This window comes from Cynocephalus volans, chromosome 3 (genome assembly GCF_027409185.1).
Source record: "Cynocephalus volans isolate mCynVol1 chromosome 3, mCynVol1.pri, whole genome shotgun sequence".
Lineage (NCBI taxonomy): Eukaryota > Metazoa > Chordata > Mammalia > Dermoptera > Cynocephalidae > Cynocephalus > Cynocephalus volans.
In genome coordinates, this window is record NC_084462.1 from 27,542,043 (window position 1) to 27,560,417 (window position 18,375).

At 55.1% G+C, this 18,375-nt stretch overlaps 1 protein-coding gene across 1 annotated transcript; it reads left to right on the forward strand.

The window, feature by feature from the left end:
- The first annotated feature begins 15,778 nt into the window (after positions 1 to 15,778).
- On the forward strand, positions 15,779 to 18,105 carry FZD9 (frizzled class receptor 9). Its single transcript, XM_063090785.1, has one exon. It carries the CDS (start codon positions 15,999 to 16,001, stop codon positions 17,772 to 17,774), a length of 1,776 nt encoding a protein of 591 aa, XP_062946855.1. The 5' UTR covers positions 15,779 to 15,998; the 3' UTR covers positions 17,775 to 18,105.
- The last annotated feature ends 270 nt before the right edge of the window (positions 18,106 to 18,375 follow it).

The window sequence follows — 18,375 nt, forward strand, 5'->3', positions numbered from 1 at the left end:
TCACGTCAGAAGCCCGGCCACCCCGGTGGTGGGGGACTGTGAGTGTGCACGGTTGGAGGGGCTGGCAGGGGCCAAAGAGGCAGGGAGGGGCAGCAAGGCGGAGAGGGGACATGTTACTGGATGGCGCAATGTGGGAGAGGCGTGGAAAGTGTCCTACAGGCGTGGGATCACTGGTGGGGACTTCGGGTTCACCCCCCACCTCTTCACGCATGGTCCTGAGCTCAGACCCTCAGCTACAAACTCAGGCAGTGCTTCTCCCACTGCTAAGGGGATGGAGCATTAGATGGCAGCATTATAAATGTGCCTAGTGCAGTGTCCGGCACATAGTAGGTGTTCAATAAGTGCCTATTCTCCTTCATTCTCAGACCCAGGCCTCCCACCTTCCCTGTCGGTCCTGCTCAAATACCCTGGAACGATCAAAGCTGAGGGACGCCTTGAGCCTTCCCCGCCTCGCCCCTCCTGAGGAACCTTCCAGACCCCCCGGGGGAGATGACCTTTCCACCTCCACCACCCCCAAAGTGCCCGCTGTAATTGTCATCACTGACTTGTGAAAAGGAGATGTCCCCATTTCAAAGCTGTGGAAACTAAGGCCCAGAGAGCTAAAGCAACTTGTCGAGGCCAGGCAGGCCCTCCTGAGCCTGTGTCTGCAGCTGGAGGGTCATTTCCTTCCTGCAGGCACAGCCCCCCGATAGGGGCACAGCTGGGACAGGAGCCAGGAGCTTTCCGCCTGTCAGCTGCTGTCCCTCGCCCCCTGCCTGGGAATTCCTGCCAGGGCTCCTGGGCTTCCTCTCCGGGGGCAGCCCCTGGGTGGGGGGCGGGTGGGGGTGCCCGCCACAGCCCCTGGGCAGAGCAGGGTGAGGGTTCAGCCTCCCCGCCTCCGCCCCCGAGGCCACGCAGCAGCTATGGCTACGGGGTTGGGAGGGGAGGAAGGAAAGCCCCGACACCCGCCTTTCCACCCCAGGCCCCAACTTCTCTGTATTTGTTTATTTACCTTGGAAAAGGCCCCATGGCCCAGGCAGGAAATAGGCCAATTCCAGGAGGCTGGGCTGGGAACAAGGAGCCACATTGTGCTCCCTGCCCGCGCTCCCCACCCTGGGCCTGCGGGAGCCCGGAGAGGGGGATCCGCGTGGGGGCCGCCAGGAAGGAGGCATGGGCCCGGGCTGCCAGCGCTCCCCGCCAGCCCGCCCTGAAAGGGCTTCTGTGCGGGGGGGGGCAGAAAGGGGGCCACGGCTCCCCGCCCCACCTGGGAGTGGACAGATCCCACTCCTCGATGGGGGAACGGGACGTCCTGCCCTCAGCCGCCCTTCCCGGGTCCCAACTCTGGCCACGCAGCTCATCACCCCCAGCCCGGAGGCTGGAGGCTGGAGGGTACTGTGGCCAGAGCCTGCCCTGGCTGCCGAGGCCCAGGTTGATGTTGGGGCTTGATGTCGTCCTAGGGGTGGCTTGGGGAGGGCTGACCGCTCCCCAGGCCTGGACTCTTCTTTGCCAACAGGCTAGTGTCCATATGAGATGATCATTCATTCATTCGTTCACTCGTTCATCCACACACGGATCCCTGTCTGCTGGACGTACACTCGCCTCCTCTCTACTCCTGTCCCCCCAACCGTGCCTGGTTTACAGCAACGGCCTCCTCCCACCCTTCCTCCCCCTGTTCCCAGAGTGTCAATGCAGATCTGATGCCGTCATTCCTGTCTCTCATGGTCTCCAGAGACTTGCTGCTACTTTGTGGATAAAGCCCTGCGGGGTCCAGGCCACCTACCCCTCAGCCCCCGCTCCCACCAGGCCCCGGCCCAGAACCCCGGGCTGCATTTGGTTCCCCAGGGGCTAGGTGTGGGGAGGGAACCAGGGGATGGGTCAGAAGTGAGAGGGATTTCTCCCACCCAACACTCATGGAGGCTTCTGGATAGACACAGCTGAAAGAGAGTACGAGGGGCCTCAGAATCGAGCTGAAAAGCTGGGACAGGAGATGTGCACAGCAGACGCCTGGTTCCTCCCATGACAGCCCCTCCCTGCTGAAATACCATTTCCCACCCACACTCAGGACATCTCTCTCTACCCCGACCCTGACTCCGTTTTCCCCAAAGCTTGATATCATGTTGCATATGTCTTATCTGGTGTTTGTCCCCCTGACCATCAGCTCCACCGGCAGGGATCAGCTCTGTCTCCTTTTCTGTGTCCCCAAACATGGGTTATAGTAGGTGTTCATCAAATGTATATTGGATGAAGGAAGGGGAAAAGGACGGGAGGGAGGGAGGGAGGGAAAGACCTGAATTAGAAGAGAGGTGACTCGCTTTCAGATGGATGTGCTCAATGTTGTAAAGATGTCAATTCTCCCCAAATTAATCTATAACTTCAATAAATTAATCTCTAATTCTACAAGGGTTACTTATGGGACTAGATGACAAAATTCAACTAGGAGAGAAAGTGAGAAGAGCCAAGACAATTTTCAAAATAAAGAGCAAAGACAGGGAGCTTGCCTTTGCAGGTATGAAAGCAAACTTCACATTTGCAGTATTTATTGCAATGGGCGGTGTGGCCCATTTACTGCCAGGACAGCAAACACTGAGCACTTACATGCACCAGGCACCATCAGGAACACCGCTGTTCCTTAATTGACCCATTTGATCCTCACATTAATCCCATTTCACAACTACTAGAATTTCCAGATAGGGAAACTGAGGCACCAAGGAGGTAAATGATTAGTCAAAGCAAGCCTGGTGCACCCAGGCCAGCCCCAGGCACTTTGCACATGCCCTCATGGCAGCCCGTGCAGGAGGTGCAGTGACTGATCAGTTGAGCTGCGACGTGTTGATACTGCGTGAAGGTCTCTGCGACAGCTAAAACGTAAGCAGATTGAGCTTTAAGGGCTCTAAGACCATTGAGAGGAAATGATATACATGTTATTTCAGGGAAACCCAAGACACCTCTGTCATGTGTACACGTGTGTAGAGCTGTAAGTGCCTAGGAAAACATCTGGAAGGAGAGGGAATAAGGCTGCCCTCAGAGTCACCTCCGGAATGGGGACTTCACTTTTTGCTTCATATAGTTTATGCACCGTTTCGTTTTTAAATACAGTGGTAAAATATAACACATAGAAAAGTGCACCAAACAGAAATATTTAATTAAGACTTACGTGAACACCGATGTGACCCTCACCTGGTCAAGAAGTAGAACATCGCCAACCCTTAGAAGCCCCTGCCTGCCGCTCACCAGTCCTAACCAACTCTCTCGCCGGCCTCAACATTAGGGTGGTCACCTCTTTGCATTTCTCTGATGTATATTTATCACAAATATCCATATGACTTTTTTCTCTTTTTAAAATTTATTATTATTTTTTTCTTTGTTACATTCTAAGATGTTGTTGCAGAGCAGTTGGGGGGAGGGGAAGAGAGAAGAGGAGAGGATGAGGTGGGAGGAAGAGGAAGGGGGGTGTGGTCGAGGCCCATGGCACCCCCCTCATTCCAGCAGGGGAGCCCAGGGGACTTCTGGTGGTGGCTCGGTCATGGCTTGGCTGGATGTGGACTTCAGGGGAGCGTGGCTGAGGCCTTTGGCTCCCCCATCCCAGGAGCTAGGGTGCTTCTGGTGGCAGCTCAGTCGTCACTGATGGGCTGAATGTGGACATGGGGGGCGGGGCATAATATCCATATAATTTTATTTTGCCTGTTTCCAAACTTTACACAAATGGACGGTGTGTCTTCACCAGGCCTGGCTTCTTTCACTTCTTTCATGATTTGATCATGTTGTTCTCACATTTTCATTGCTCTGTAGATTCTACTCAATGCACTTACCAGAACAGGTTGCTACAAAAAGGAAAAAACAATGGCGGGGGGGGGACAAGAAAGGCCTTCTGCACAATCCCTCTGCTGTGTGTATACCCAAGGAATGGAAATAATCACGTCAAAGGGATACCTGCCCTCCCATGTTCATCACAGCTCTGTTTATAATAGCCAAGACATGGAACCAACCTAAATGTCCATCAATGGATGACTGGATAAGGAAAAGATGATATGTATATACTCAATGGAATACTACTCAGCCATAAAAAAGAACGAAATTCTGCCATTCACAGCAACATGGATGAGCCTGGAAAAAATGACGCTACGTGAGACAATGCAGGTCCAGAAAGGGAAATACCACATGTTCTCACTCATAAGTGGGAGCTGAATTCATAAATAAACACATAAACGATAAAGAAAGAGAGAGAAAGAAAGAAACAACAATCACAATAATACGTTGAACTTTTAGAAAGAGAGAAAGGGGGAGGGGAGGGCAGGGGAGGGGAGGGGAGGGGAGGGGAGGGGAGGGGAGGGGAGGGCAGGGGAGGGGAGGGGAGGGGAGGGGTGGGGAGGGCAGGGGAGGGGAGGGGAGGGGAGGGGAGGGCAGGGGAGGGCAGGGGAGGGGAGGGGAGGGGAGGGCAGGGGAGAGGAGGGGAGGGGAGGACAGGGGAGGGGAGGGGAGTGCAGGGGAGGGCAGGGGAGGGGAGGGCAGGGGAGGGCAGGGGAGGGGAGGGGAGGGCAGGGGAGGGGAGGGGAGGGCAGGGGAGGGCAGGGGAGGGGAGGGGAGGGGAGGGGAGGGCAGGGGAGGGCAGGGGAGGGCAGGGGAAGGGAGGGCAGGGGAGGGGAGGGGAGGGGAGGGGAGGGGAGGAGAGGGGAGGAGAGGGGAGGAGAGAGGAGGAGAGGGGAGGGGAGGGGAGGGGAGGGGAGGGCAGGGCAGGGGAGGGGAGGGCAGGGGAGGGGAGGGCAGGGGAGGGCAGGGGAGGGGAGGGCAGGGGAGGGCAGGGGAGGGGAGGGCAGGGGAAGGCAGGGGAGGGGAGGGGAGGGGAGGGGAGGGGAGGGGAGGGGAGGGCAGGGGAGGGGAGGGGAGGGCAGGGGAGGGCAGGGGAGGGGAGGGGAGGGGAGGGGGCTAACGAGGAATTGGTCAGCGGACACACAGAATGATGACGTACTGTGATGATGAATAAGCTCACTATCCTGATCTACCGCCACACATTCTACACAACTATTGAAAGTCAACTTTGTACTGCACATATATGTATATGTAATAAATTATCTTTCAAAAAAAAAGGCCTCCTGCAAGTTAAAAACATGGTCGTTAAACGTAAATAAGTAAATAAATAAATAAATCCAAGGTTGGAAGATAAAATGAAGATATTTTCCAGAAAGTAACTAAAAAGATAAAGATGTAGACATTAGAAATCAGTGTAGGAGATCCAACATCGGCCTAAGAGGAATTCAAGAAAGAGAAGGCAGAGAATATAGATGGGAGGAAATTATCAAAGAAATAAAGAATTTTGGAACTGGAGGACACAGTGTCCAGGTTGATAGAGCTTGATGGGATCCACCATCCTGGAGGCGAAGAGACCCGCCAGGTTAGAACACTGAGGACAAACACGAGGATCTAAGTTTCCACAATGGCAGGGGTGGGGACAAGGGTGACACTGGAAACTAGGAGATGGGGACCAAAGCCTTCAAATTCTTTTTTTAGTTTTTAAATGACCAGTAAGGGGATCTTAACCCCTGGCTTGGTGTTGTCAGCACCACACTCTCCCAAGTGAGCTAACCGGCCATCCCTGTATAGGGATCCGAACCCGTGGTCTTGGTGTTATCAGCACCGCGTTCTCCTGAGTGAGCCATGGGCCGGCCCTAAAGCCTTCAAATTCTGAGAGAGAAAGATTCCATCCCAGGGTTCCATTCCCAGACAAGTCATGAATTGCATGTGAGTGTGGGACAAAGATTTTTCTCAGACATTCATGGTCTCAAAAATATGATCTCCCGTGCATTTTCTCAGAAGCTACTGGAGAATAGGCTTCTCTAAAATGAGGCGATAACCAAAAAAGAGGAAGCTGGAAGATTCAGGAAACGGGAATCCGGCACAGGAGAGAGGCAAAGGGAACCCCCAGGATCACAGCTACGCCCAGCGCTGGGGAGAAGATTTTCGGATGTGTCTGAGAGGGGCTTTCTGGGGAAAACCAACGCCACAAGTTGTCATTTCAAGCCCGTTGTCATCAGGGCTGCTTTTGCACTTTCATGGGCCTTAGGCAATTTTGCTTGGAGCATTTGAGAAGAATTAACACTAAATCCATAAAAAACTAAGCCAGTGGGAGAGGGGGTTGCTCAGAGGGTAACATGACAGTGGTTAAGTTCAGAAGAAGTAAAAGTTATGTGATAAAAGACATGTAAGAACCTGCTTGCCTCAGGAGGGCCGCTCTTGCCATAACATTGTAAAATACTAATTATTCAATATTGTGATGTCACTACATTCCGAAGTTGGAGAAGGGGAAGTACAAGAGACCAAGTTGTGACAGAGCCACACCCTTGTCCGTAAAGCTCTTTCCACGTCCCATGACCCAATAATCCACTCCTGTGTTCATACCCAACAGACACGTCTACCAAAACACAAGTTCACGAAAGTTCATAGTAGCCTTGTTCATAAAAGCCCCAAACTGAAAACAGCCCAGATGTCCATCCACAGGAGAGCATGTAATAAACCGGGCTGAGTCCACACGGTGGAATACTACCCAGCAAGGAGAGTGAAGGAACTGTAGATGTTCGCAACCATGTGGGTGACAGAGAAAATGCTGAGCAAAAGACGCCAGAGACAAAAGAGGAAATACCGTGTGATTCCATTTACACGACATTCAGGAACAGCACAGTGAAGCCAGGACGGTGGCAGTGAGGACCGTGGAATGCCTGACGGTGTTGGCCAGAAAGGGGCACGAAGGAGCCTTATGGGGTGACAGGCATACTCTGTGTCTTGATGGGGAGGTCATTACACAGTGTGTTCACTTTGTTAATAATTCATCAAGCTGAACACTTGAGATTTGTGAATTTTAATGTTATACTTAAAAAAAAAAAGAAATTATATGCATGTATTACTTTCATTGAAAAGTTAATTATAAATAAAAGCACCTTTCATTCATTTGTTACGTAGGTCTATGAATCCATTTCTGTAGGGTCCGGGGCGGGGGGCGAGGGGGGAAAGCCCCCAGCTGCCAACAGGGATCCCTTCCAGAGAGGTGGGAAATGGGGGTGCGAAGAGTGTGGATTTTCACCTTTTATTATTTAAACTCATGTATAGTTTAAAGTTTGCACAGAGCATAATGCTTGTTATTTTAAAATATATGTGATTATAAATTACACGTATATTTCCTTCTCTATAAAAAGAGAGGGCTCTCGTGGGCCAAGCCTCCCACTTTTACAGGAGGAAGCTTTCTTTGCCCGACGCAGGACAGAAGGCAGAGGATTCCAGACAGGAGCAGGACTGCAGCCCCTGCCATGTGTGCCCTGCCCAGGGACATGCACGCTCCACAGCAGGAAGTGAAGCTGGGCCAGACGACAACCACGGCCCACCTGGCCATCAGCACAGTGGACACTATGCCCAGAGCCCAGAGCCCACCAACAGGCTCTCCTTTCTATTAAAATCAGAAAGAAAAAAAATTAACTTTTAGGCCAAAAATGTTTTCACATATAATATTAATATATTCACCTTTTACCAATGCAGTCATAAAATATAATTTTTAATATTTCTTTTCATGGAAAGAGGCCCAGGAAGACAAAGGTGCCTAAGTCCCATGAAAGTAGAAGTGAGGCTGTGATGATAACGGGGCTTCCAATGACAACTTGTAACATCAGTTTACCCCAGAGTCCTGGAGAGACTGAATGGAGAATGTATGTAGGGGTGCGGGGTCTGAGGAGGACAGAAAGCCGGCGGGGAACGGAGGGAAAGTTCCACATGATCTGATGGTAATTGTGAGGTCACTCGTGTGTGCAGTCCCCTCTCCCCCGGGCAATGTGCTAAGGCCAATACCTGCGTGTCATCAAACCCTCTCAGCAATCCTATAACACTGGCCGCCACCGGAGGATTCCTTTTACAGCTGAGAAACTAAAGCATAGAGAAGACTGAGCAGTTGTCCAAGATGACACATCTTTTCAATCGGGGCAGCTGGCTCCGGAAACTGCTCTTACCCATTGTGTGACATTGCTTCCCAAGGCCCCAACGCCTCGGTACACCTGAGATTTCTCCTGCTAGGGTGCTTGAGGAGATGATGATGATACAAGTGACAGAGAAAGACATATGGGTGTTGGGGAGTGGGACTGCTGTCCCCTCCACACCCCCCCCCACAAACACCCATGAGCAGCCAAGATGGATGGACAGATGGATGGACAGGCGCCCTGCCTGGGGAGTGCTGTAGCCCTTTGGGCGAGACAGAGGAGTGAGGATTCAGACATGCTGACTGGTCATGGAAGCGGGAGGGCAAGTGGCCCTGTCTGGTGACTAAAGAGAGGAGGCCAAGGCAGAGATGTACGCATAGCACTGGTCTGAGGTCAGGAGACCTTGGTTCCAGTTCCTCCTCTCAGCCTCCTCAAGACTCAGTTTTCTCATCTGTATCATGGGGGCAAACAAGGTCATGGGTTTGAAAGGGCCTTACAAGGCACAGGGACTGTTGGCAGGTTGTCATTCAAAAGGGTTGAAGTAGCAGCTCTGTAGGGAGAGAAGTCAGAGCTGGAACAGACTTTGGAGAGAAACTAAGAAGGGCCAGGAGATGAGAGAGCTAAGCCACTGAAAAAGCATCCAGTTCTGTTGGGATTTCAGGAGCCACCTTTCAAGGTCTGCAAGGCCCTGGGAAAGGCCGCTGGGCCCGGCCATGACCCCCAGGCCAGCCAATGCCCACCTGGCCACTGCTCTGGGTCCCCAGCTCGTGGCACGGAGCTCCCCTCATAGGTACATGGGGGAAAGCAGGCAAGAAAAGGGACGAAAAGGAGCAGTCCAAGAAGAGGCGGGGTCGACCACAGAACCCCACATGGCCATGAAGTTAGCAGATCCAGGACCACAGAGAGCATCTTTTCCTCTCGAGGTGTCCAACTCTCATTTTTGGAGAACTCTATTCAACAGATGTTTATGGAGCCCTGGTCTGGGGGGCCCTGGCCTTGGGTGTGGCATGGGGGTGGGGGTGACAGGGCAGCAGGGAATCCTAAACAGAGGCAGAAAGCTATGACAGAGTGGGTTAGGTCGGGGCAGAGGTTGGGCTAAACCCAAGCTGAGGTGTGCCTGGGAGGAGGTGATGGTGCAAGTGAGTCCTAAAGACTGACTGGGGAAGGAATCCTGGGGCAGAGGCAGCTGGGGCATGTGCAGGCCCCTTGGAGAGAGGACTGCCATGCTTGGGTCCAGCTTGATGTCGAGGGGACTGGAGTACGGGCAAGGGTGAATGCAGATGAGCTGAGAGAAAAGCAGGCATCTGAGGGGAGCCAGTGGGAGGTTGGATTTGCTAGTGATAGGAGAAGGGCCGGCTGCTCGGAGGCCACGCAGGGAGCCTTGGACACAGTGTGTACCCATATCCACTGAGACCAGCTTGGGAGAAGCTGGAGGTGGGGCAGGAGCCGCACCAACCCTGGAGATGCCCTCCCACCCCGGCCACAAGTCAGGGGACAAAGTGAGGGCAATGAGGAGAGGAGCCCTTGACCAGGCCCTGCTGGGCTGACACAGCAGGGCACGGTGATGGGCACGGCCAAGGCTGTCTGCCCTCTGATCAGGGCTGATCCCCATCTGGCCCCTCCACCCCAGAAGGCCTGGGGCAGGGAGGGAGGGAGCTGGGGGCCTACGCCCTTTCCTGCCCCTGGCCGCCCCTGGCTGAGGGAGGACACCTCTGCAGCGGGTAAAGGTCACACCACCTTACAGGCCTTGTTGGGCCTCTGCCCTCACACCTTGAGAGGCCAGTGTGGCCGAGCGCCAGGGTCCTACGTTGGCTGCAGCAGCCAGGCTGGGGCTGGGCCGGGCAGAGAACGGCTCCAGAAGGCCCTGGGGACCATCGGCCCTGGAGCCTCCCCCAGGCAAGGGCTGGTGAGCGAGGCCTGCTGGCCCAGGAGGCAGCTGGGCCGGGGCTGGGTCTCCACGCGCGCCCTGCAGGCCCCTCTCCGGCTGGGCAGGGCCTCGGGAAGGCGGCGGGCGGCCAGGGCCTCTTTCCTCCTCGCTCGCTCGGCAGCTGAGGTTATTTTTTCCCCCTCGGCCGCTGCTGAATTTCCCTTCGAGTTGGATAAATAAGCAGCAGGTTCCAACGTCAACGAAACAGGAGCTCGCTCTGCCCCACAAAAGCGGCTTTCAGCGGCGGCCGGCGCCGCCCGCCTGCCCCGGCCACGAGCGAGCGGGACCGCCCGGGACCGCCCCTGGCCGCGCGGCCCGCGCCTCTCCCGCAGCCCCCGAGCCCCTCCGCGGACAGCCCTGCGCCTCGCTGCGCTTCCCTGGAATGCCCTCCCTCCAGGACTCGTCCCCTCTTCTGTTCCCCGACTGCACCCACCAGGGCCGGTACTTGTCCTTTGTCCCCAACAGCACTCTGTACACACCATATAAAGCACTCCCTCCCTTAAAACCTTCTGTAGCTCCCCATCTCCGGAGGGTAAATCTCGGCTTTCCAGACCCCACCAGGAGCCCTTGCTGGCCGCTTCCTTTACTTGCCAACGCCTTTGCAAAGGCTGGTCCCTCTGTCTAGAAGGCCCTTCCCTGCCTTCTTCCTGCCTCCCGCTTGGCTTTGAGACTCAGTTCAGGTCGTCACCTTCTCCCACTGCCCTCCTGCCCGGGCTTCCCTCTCTAACCACAGACGTCAGCTGACACCATAGTGCTCACTATTCTGCCTGCCACTTCTTGTTCATCTTGTGTCCCCAGCATCCAGCCCAGCTGTGCTGCAAGGCACAAAGGAGCCAGTGCCTGGCAATTGCTCAGCTAATGTCTCCTATTAAAAATTCACAAAAAATTCACATTAACATTTCACTTATAGGAAACAAATGCAAACTAGCCCATAGAGACAGAGAGCAGTTCAGTGGTTGCCTGACTACAGGTGTGGGGAGGGGAGAGAGGGCACGAGAAGATTTTTGGGGTGATGAATATATTCCTTGTCTGTTTTCTTTTTTTTAAATCCTGGCACTATAACTTCAATTCTCTCTAAGCCTCAGTTTCCTCCTCTGAAAATTGAAATAAATAAAAACACATCCTAAGGTATTATGAGGATTAAATGAGATGCAAATTAATACTTAATAAATGGCAATTATTGTTAAGCTCATTTCATACTATATGTACCAGTTATTAACATTTTAATGTGCTACTTCCCAGTAAGATATTTGCATTTTTACTACCAGATATTCATTATCGAGAGGATTGATTGTGGTGATGATACCAGAAGTATATTCATATGTCAAAACTCATCAAATTTATATTTTAAATATGTGCAGCTTACTGTATAACATCAACAATGTACCTCAGGGGCCAGCCCGTGGCTCACTCGGGAGAGTGCGGTGCTGATAACACCAAGGCCACAGGTTCGGATCCCATATAGGGATGGCCGGTTGCTCACTGGCTGAGCGTGGTGCTGACAACACCAAGTCAAGGGTTGAGATCCCCTTACCGGTCATCTTTAAAAAAAAAATAATAATAATAATAATAATAATAATGATGTACCTCAGTAATGCTGTAAAAAAATTCACAAACCCATTGACATAGCAATCCAAGTTCTCAAACTCTATGCTATAGAAATAAAAGCACAAGTACATTTAGGAGCAAGCAAACTTTTTCTGCAAAGAGAGTAAATATTTTTGGCTTCACAGGCCATATGGTCTCTGTCACAACTTTTCAATTCTGCCATTGTAGCCTGAAATCAACCATAGATTATATGTAAACCGATGAGTATGGATGTGTTCCAATAAAACTTTATTTACAAAAACAGGCAGCCAGCCAGATCTGGCCTGTGAGCCACAGTTTGCTGACCCTGAATATAGATGCATATATCCATGTATCTGTGTGTAATGTAAGCCATATCAGAAATGAGCTAAATGTCTATCCACAGGGGATTAACTGAATAATTTATAAAAAAAATCCACACTGTGGAAATCAAAGTGGCTATTGAAACAGTTTCATTCTTGTGTTTTGACATGGAAGACATTCGTAATAGATCTTTTCAAATATTTTATTATAAAAATTAAAAAATATACAAAAGAGTTGGACAAAATTTATAGTTAGCACCCCAAATACTCACCACCTAGACTCTACCATTAAATTTTTACTATTATTATTTGTAACATATATCCATGCATCTTCTATGATTGATTTTTAGGTGAGAAGAAAGCACTGTAATGTATACAATATTAATTCCATTTTAGTACAAGAATGAAAAGACTGAACTACATGTGTATATACATTTGTGAAGTCTAGAAAGAAGTATCAAAAGAGATGCCTGAACTCTTAATACTGGTTACCTCAGGGGAGGTAGAGGCGATTATTTTATTTCTCTGCTCACCTCCAATATTGAATTACTTGTGAAAATTATCAAAGCCCTAATAAGGAATTTTTTAAATGCTACTTCAGTAAGAATGGAACTAACATTCTAGTCCAGCTCTTGACATCTCCGTAAAGGGAAACTGAATCAGAATGAGAGTTTCAAGCTGCAAGAGGTGAGAGCATCCTCTGAACCCCACCAGGGAGTATTACCTGGCCAGTGCTTTGAACCCAGGTATGTGTGTGCACAGAAGAATAACGACACACCCACAGCCATACACATGTGAGTGCCACCTCCACGAGGACACACTCAACTTCCCATCTGCCCCATCCCAGGGAGCAAATGTATCCATGAACCCGCTGGGTCTCCATTACCCCCAACAGCTTCTCCTGAGGGGGGTCCCCAGGACCTGGAGGAGGTGCAGGACCTTCTGGTCCCTGCTTATTCACATGGACACCTCTGTCTGCCAGAGTCCAATCAAAACCATTTACCCAACCTCAGGCCCCACTTGCATTCAGCTTCTTCCAGAAGGATCTATGGCCCCCTTCTTATACCGACATTCTGTTCCCACAACAAACATCTATGGGAGCTACTCCAGGCCAGGCACTAAGACACCGAGGAGCACCAAGGAGCAATACCACAGCGGAGTTAGGGAGGGAAGGGAGGGAGGGGCTGACCCTGGAGGGGACTGCTTGGGTCCGGTGGGGGGTAAGTGGTGGTTGCAGTCTGTGAGGGTGCGGTAAGAAGGGTCTCTAGGAGGGCGGGGAGGGGGGACACAGGTCAGGAGGGTTCCACAGGTCCCACATGTGCAGGGACAAACTGTTGACCCCCAGCCAAGGCCCCCAGGAAGGGAGGAGTTGAGAGGGGCTCCGCTCCCACCTCGCCACCCGGCCCGCTGCCCAGGGGAGCAGGACTGGGGATGGGCATTGACAGTGACAGCCCTCCTCCCGTCCCCTCCGGTCCTCCTCATAGTCTCCCTTTCAGTGAGTGCCTCGGGTATTGTTCCGCCTTTGTAAAGAGGGGGATCGAGTAACGAGGCTGGGTGGGTGGGCAGGCAGCCCAAGAGGCCTCTTCTCTCCCAGGCAGCATCTGCACGGGGGCGGGGCCGTTCCACCCCCCACCTCTGGCTTCCCGGGAGCGGCTGTTGCCATGGTGACAGGCCTGGCATCCCATGGCCCCTGGGGCGCCCTCTGCACCACGGCTGCCAGAAGGAGGGCCCCCCGACTCCTTTCCACCCTGGCGGGGGGCGGGGGCCGCAAAACCTGGCTCCTAGGCCAGTCCCAGCAGCGGGACGTCCCCAGCAGTCTGGCTGCCAGCAGAGGGGGCAGCGCCAGAGCCCCGCCTCCCACAGACACCCTGCCGCGGGCCTGGGGCAGAGCCAGGCCTCACTACCGTCCGTGTGTCCATGTGCCAATGTCTCTCGGGGCCACAAACACAGAAATAATGTCCCCATGGCCCTTGGGCAGCTGTGGGGATTGGGGCGGAGGGAAGGGACGGATGGAGGGCTCACAGTATACTGGGAGGAAGGGTGGACAAGGACTCTGGGCCCACACAGCACAGCCTCCAGCCTTGTCCCAGAGCCGCTCCTGAGTCCTGTGTGCTACACGGAACAGAAGAGGAGAACGGCCTCTGGGCTGGGGAAACAGCCCAGGCAAAGGCTCAGAGGGATGACTTTGCAGGGTGTTTCTGAGGAGCAGTGAGGGCAGGTGTGGGGCCTGGCAGGACATGAACAGGTGGGTGAGGGCCTCTGCCTGGAAAGGCTTCCGCTGCCATCCCCGGGAGCAGGAGCTTCACGCTGGGCAATGGGAAGCTGCCGCTGACATTTAGAGAATCTCCATCAAAGCTGGGTTCTTTGTTCAAAGGTACCATGCTCCTGCCTCGTGTCCTTGAGAAGTTCAGGGTCTTGTAGCAGCACCTCTCATGGCTCTTGTGGGCCAAGTGTGTACTATGAACTGGGCACAGGCTAGCTGCATCTCCACAGATGGCCAATCCCCCAGGTCTTCTCGAAGACTGAGGGGCTGGGTGCATGCTGGTGACAGCATCTCCCTCTCCTTGTCCCCTCCCAGCTCCAGCACAGTTCTGAGGGGAGCTGAGCACTAATGACAGGATGTGTGGGAAATGATGGTCCCATTTTCTCACCATAGCCACCTCTACTGCTCCAGTTCCTTCCTGAGTCCCCACCACATGCCAGGCTCTACAACAGGCAGGTGTTGACCAAGCTGAACTAGTTGGTCAGGAGCCCTTCCTCTGGTGACTGTGAAAGGCAGCCTCACAAAGTGGAAGAGCCTGAATGTCAACCCCAACCCTTATGAGCACTGTAATCCTGGGCAAATACCTTGAGTTTTCTGAGCCTCAATTTCTCATCTGCAAAATGGGTACAGGCTTCCTTGTAGGACTGTTACCGGGGTCACTGTAAAATGCCTGGCCCAGGGCCCACTTGGCTGACAGGTCCTCACAGTAGTTCCACTAGTTTCCTAGCCTCTCTGAAGTTCTAGGACACTAATTCATTTGCTAAGCTTCTTGAGCAGCTACTAGGGTGCCTGGCCCTGTGCTGAGCGTTCACGTGGAGTCTCAGTCTGAGTCCTCCAAGTGTTCCTAAGCCAAGGAGGCAGGAACAGCTGAGGGAGAGAAGGGGAATGTCAGTCTCTAACGGGTCCTAGAACAGGGCCCCCTGCGTGGCCTACAGGTGGCACTTGGGTTTCACCCACAGAGCTACCCAGGAACCATTATACTTTCTAAGCAGGTCCCAGGGGGGCACCCTAGACAGAGTGATGGGGTGATAACACCCCTCCCGAAGGATCACGGTGGCCTTGTGAAATGAGTATGGGGTCTGGAGTCAGACAATGGTAAATGGAGCACTTAGTAGCTCTATGCCCTTGGGTATGTCACTCTTCTCTGAGCCTCAGTTTCCCCACCTGTGAAATGGGGATGGGGAGCATTCCCGAATTGCTGAGAAAATACGATGAGGTCAAGTGTGCAGCACAATGGATCAGAAGCAGGTGTGTAACACGTGAGTCATTAATTTCAACAGTAAGATCATCTTCCTGCTTTACAGAAAAGGAAACTGGGGCTCAGAGAGAAGAGCCCAATGTCACATACAACCAGTGAAGAGGCAGAGGCTCCCCTTGAACTGTCACTGAGTACAAGGCCGAGCCTTTCCACGAGTGGCGGTCTAAGAAATGGTCTTCCCACCTGGGGTAAAAAAGAGTCAACCCAATATGGGGTATGGGCAGGGGAATCTTTCCGCAGACTGTCCCGTCGCGGGGCGAGTTTGCGCAGCAAGGGAAGGAGAAAAACCGAGTGGAAAAAGAAGGTGAGCAGGCAGACGATGCCGCCCGTACACCCCACCCCGCCGGACCGCGCCCGCCACGGGCGCCCGGGTGCGGCGCCTTTAAAGCCCGGCAGGGGCGAGTCCGACGCACGGAGGCCCCGCCCCTGGGCGTGCCCTACCGGAGCCCCGCCCCCGGGGCTTGTAACGGCGGCCCCGGGAGGCTGCGCCGGCTCTGGCTCCGCGGCGGCTCGAGTGGTAGCGGCGGTGGCGGCTCGGCGGGCTTGGCGCCTCCAGTCCTTCGGGCGGCTGCCCGCGCGCTGCCCAGGGCGTCCGGCGTCTCCCGGACACACGTGGGCGGCTGGGCGATGGCCCGCGCCCCGCGACGTGGCGGGCAGGTACAGGGGTGCGGGACGGCGCGGCCCGAGTGAGCCGGGGCCGCGCTCCCGCCCTCGGCCGGAGCCGCCCGGGATGGCCGTGCCGCCGCTCAGCCGGGCGCTGCTGCTGTGGCAGCTTCTGGCGGCGGGCGGCGCGGCGCTGGAGATCGGCCGCTTCGACCCGGAGCGCGGGCGCGGGCCGGCCCCGTGCCAGGCGGTGGAGATCCACATGTGCCGCGGCATCGGCTACAACCTGACCCGCATGCCCAACCTGCTGGGCCACACGTCGCAGGACGAGGCGGCCGCCGAGCTGGCCGAGTTCGCGCCGCTCGTGCAGTACGGCTGCCACAGCCACCTGCGCTTCTTCCTGTGCTCGCTCTACGCGCCCATGTGCACCGACCAGGTCTCGACGCCCATCCCCGCCTGCCGGCCCATGTGCGAGCAGGCGCGCCTGCGCTGCGCGCCCATCATGGAGCAGTTCAACTTCGGCTGGCCTGACTCGCTCGACTGTGCCCGGCTGCCCACGCGCAACGACCCTCATGCGCTCTGCATGGAGGCGCCCGAGAACGCCACGGCCGGCCCCGCCGAGCCCCACAAGGGCCTGGGCATGCTGCCCGTGGCGCCGCGGCCCGCGCGGCCCCCCGGAGACCCAGGCCCGGGCCCGGGCAGCGGCGGCACCTGCGAGAACCCCGAGAAGTTCCAGTACGTGGAGAAGAGCCGCTCGTGCGCGCCGCGCTGCGGCCCGGGGGTCGAGGTGTTCTGGTCGCGGCGCGACAAGGACTTCGCGCTCGTCTGGATGGCGGTGTGGTCAGCGCTGTGCTTCTTCTCCACGGCCTTCACCGTGCTCACCTTCCTGCTGGAGCCTCACCGCTTCCAGTACCCCGAGCGCCCCATCATCTTCCTCTCCATGTGTTACAACGTCTACTCGCTGGCCTTCCTCATCCGCGCTGTGGCCGGAGCCCAGAGCGTGGCCTGTGACCAGGAGGCGGGCACGCTCTACGTGATCCAGGAGGGTCTGGAGAACACGGGCTGCACGCTCGTCTTCCTGCTGCTCTACTACTTCGGCATGGCCAGCTCGCTCTGGTGGGTGGTCCTGACGCTCACCTGGTTCCTGGCAGCCAGCAAGAAATGGGGCCACGAGGCCATCGAGGCCCACGGCAGCTACTTCCACATGGCAGCCTGGGGCCTGCCAGCGCTCAAAACCATCGTTATCCTGACGCTGCGCAAGGTGGCGGGGGACGAGCTGACTGGACTCTGCTACGTGGCCAGCATGGATGCCGCGGCGCTCACGGGATTCGTGCTGGTGCCCCTCTCCTGCTATCTAGTGCTGGGCACCAGCTTCCTCCTGACCGGCTTCGTGGCCCTCTTCCACATCCGCAAGATCATGAAGACGGGAGGCACCAACACGGAGAAGCTGGAGAAGCTCATGGTCAAGATTGGGGTTTTCTCCATCCTCTACACGGTGCCTGCCACCTGCGTCATTGTGTGCTACGTCTATGAACGCCTCAACATGGACTTCTGGCGCCTTCGGGCCACAGAGCAGCCATGCACGGCGGCCACCATGCCCGGAGGCCGAAGGGACTGCTCACTGCCAGGGGGCTCAGTGCCCACTGTGGCAGTTTTTATGCTCAAAATCTTCATGTCACTAGTGGTGGGCATCACCAGTGGCGTCTGGGTATGGAGCTCCAAGACTTTCCAGACCTGGCAGAGCCTGTGCCACCGAAAGATGGCAGCTGGCCGGGCCCGAGCAAAGGCCTGCCGGGCCCCCGGGGGCTATGGCCGTGGCACTCACTGCCACTATAAGGCCCCCACCGTGGTCTTACATATGACTAAGACGGACCCCTCTCTGGAGAACCCCACACACCTCTAGCGACACAGGCCTGGTGTGGGGAGGCTGCTGCCCTCTCCTTGCCCTCCCGCCCCACCCCAAGAGACAGCTGACTAGCAGCTGCCCAGCTGTCAAGGTCAAGCAAATGAGTGCAAGGGGGCTGAGGACCAGGGTGGGGACCCAGTAAATCTCATCCCCCATTCCCGCTAACGCAGAGGGTGGGCATGGCTGAGTCCCCACAGGGTCCTAGGAGAAGATGTGGAAAGGAGGAAGGGGCAGAAGGGGACATGGTCCAGCAGGGAGTTTATTTAATGATGTAATTTATTGTTGCGTTTCTCTGGAAGCTGTGACTGGAATAAACCCCCGTGCGGTACTGCTGAGTCCTCTCTGGGCTGCGAAGGGGGAAGATAGGAGGCCGAGGGCCCTGCAGGAGTCTCCTGTGTGAACAGAGCTGGCAGTGGGTGCTGGGCTCATCCCCTGGCCCCTGCTCTCTGGCCTCCAACCAAGCAGGGGTAAGTTCCCCGTGGAACAGCTGTGTTTTGCAGAAGTACCAGACACTGTGTGCGTGCATGCATGCATGTTTCCCCCTCACTTGTCTCTGAGGACTGAGTTCTGTGCTTCCAAAGTGACTGGGATACCTGCT

Bases quoted from the DNA above. Each gene is read 5' to 3' on its own strand.
- FZD9 (XM_063090785.1), top strand. From the start codon at position 15,999: ATGGCCGTGCCGCCGCTCAGCCGGGCGCTGCTGCTGTGGCAGCTTCTG.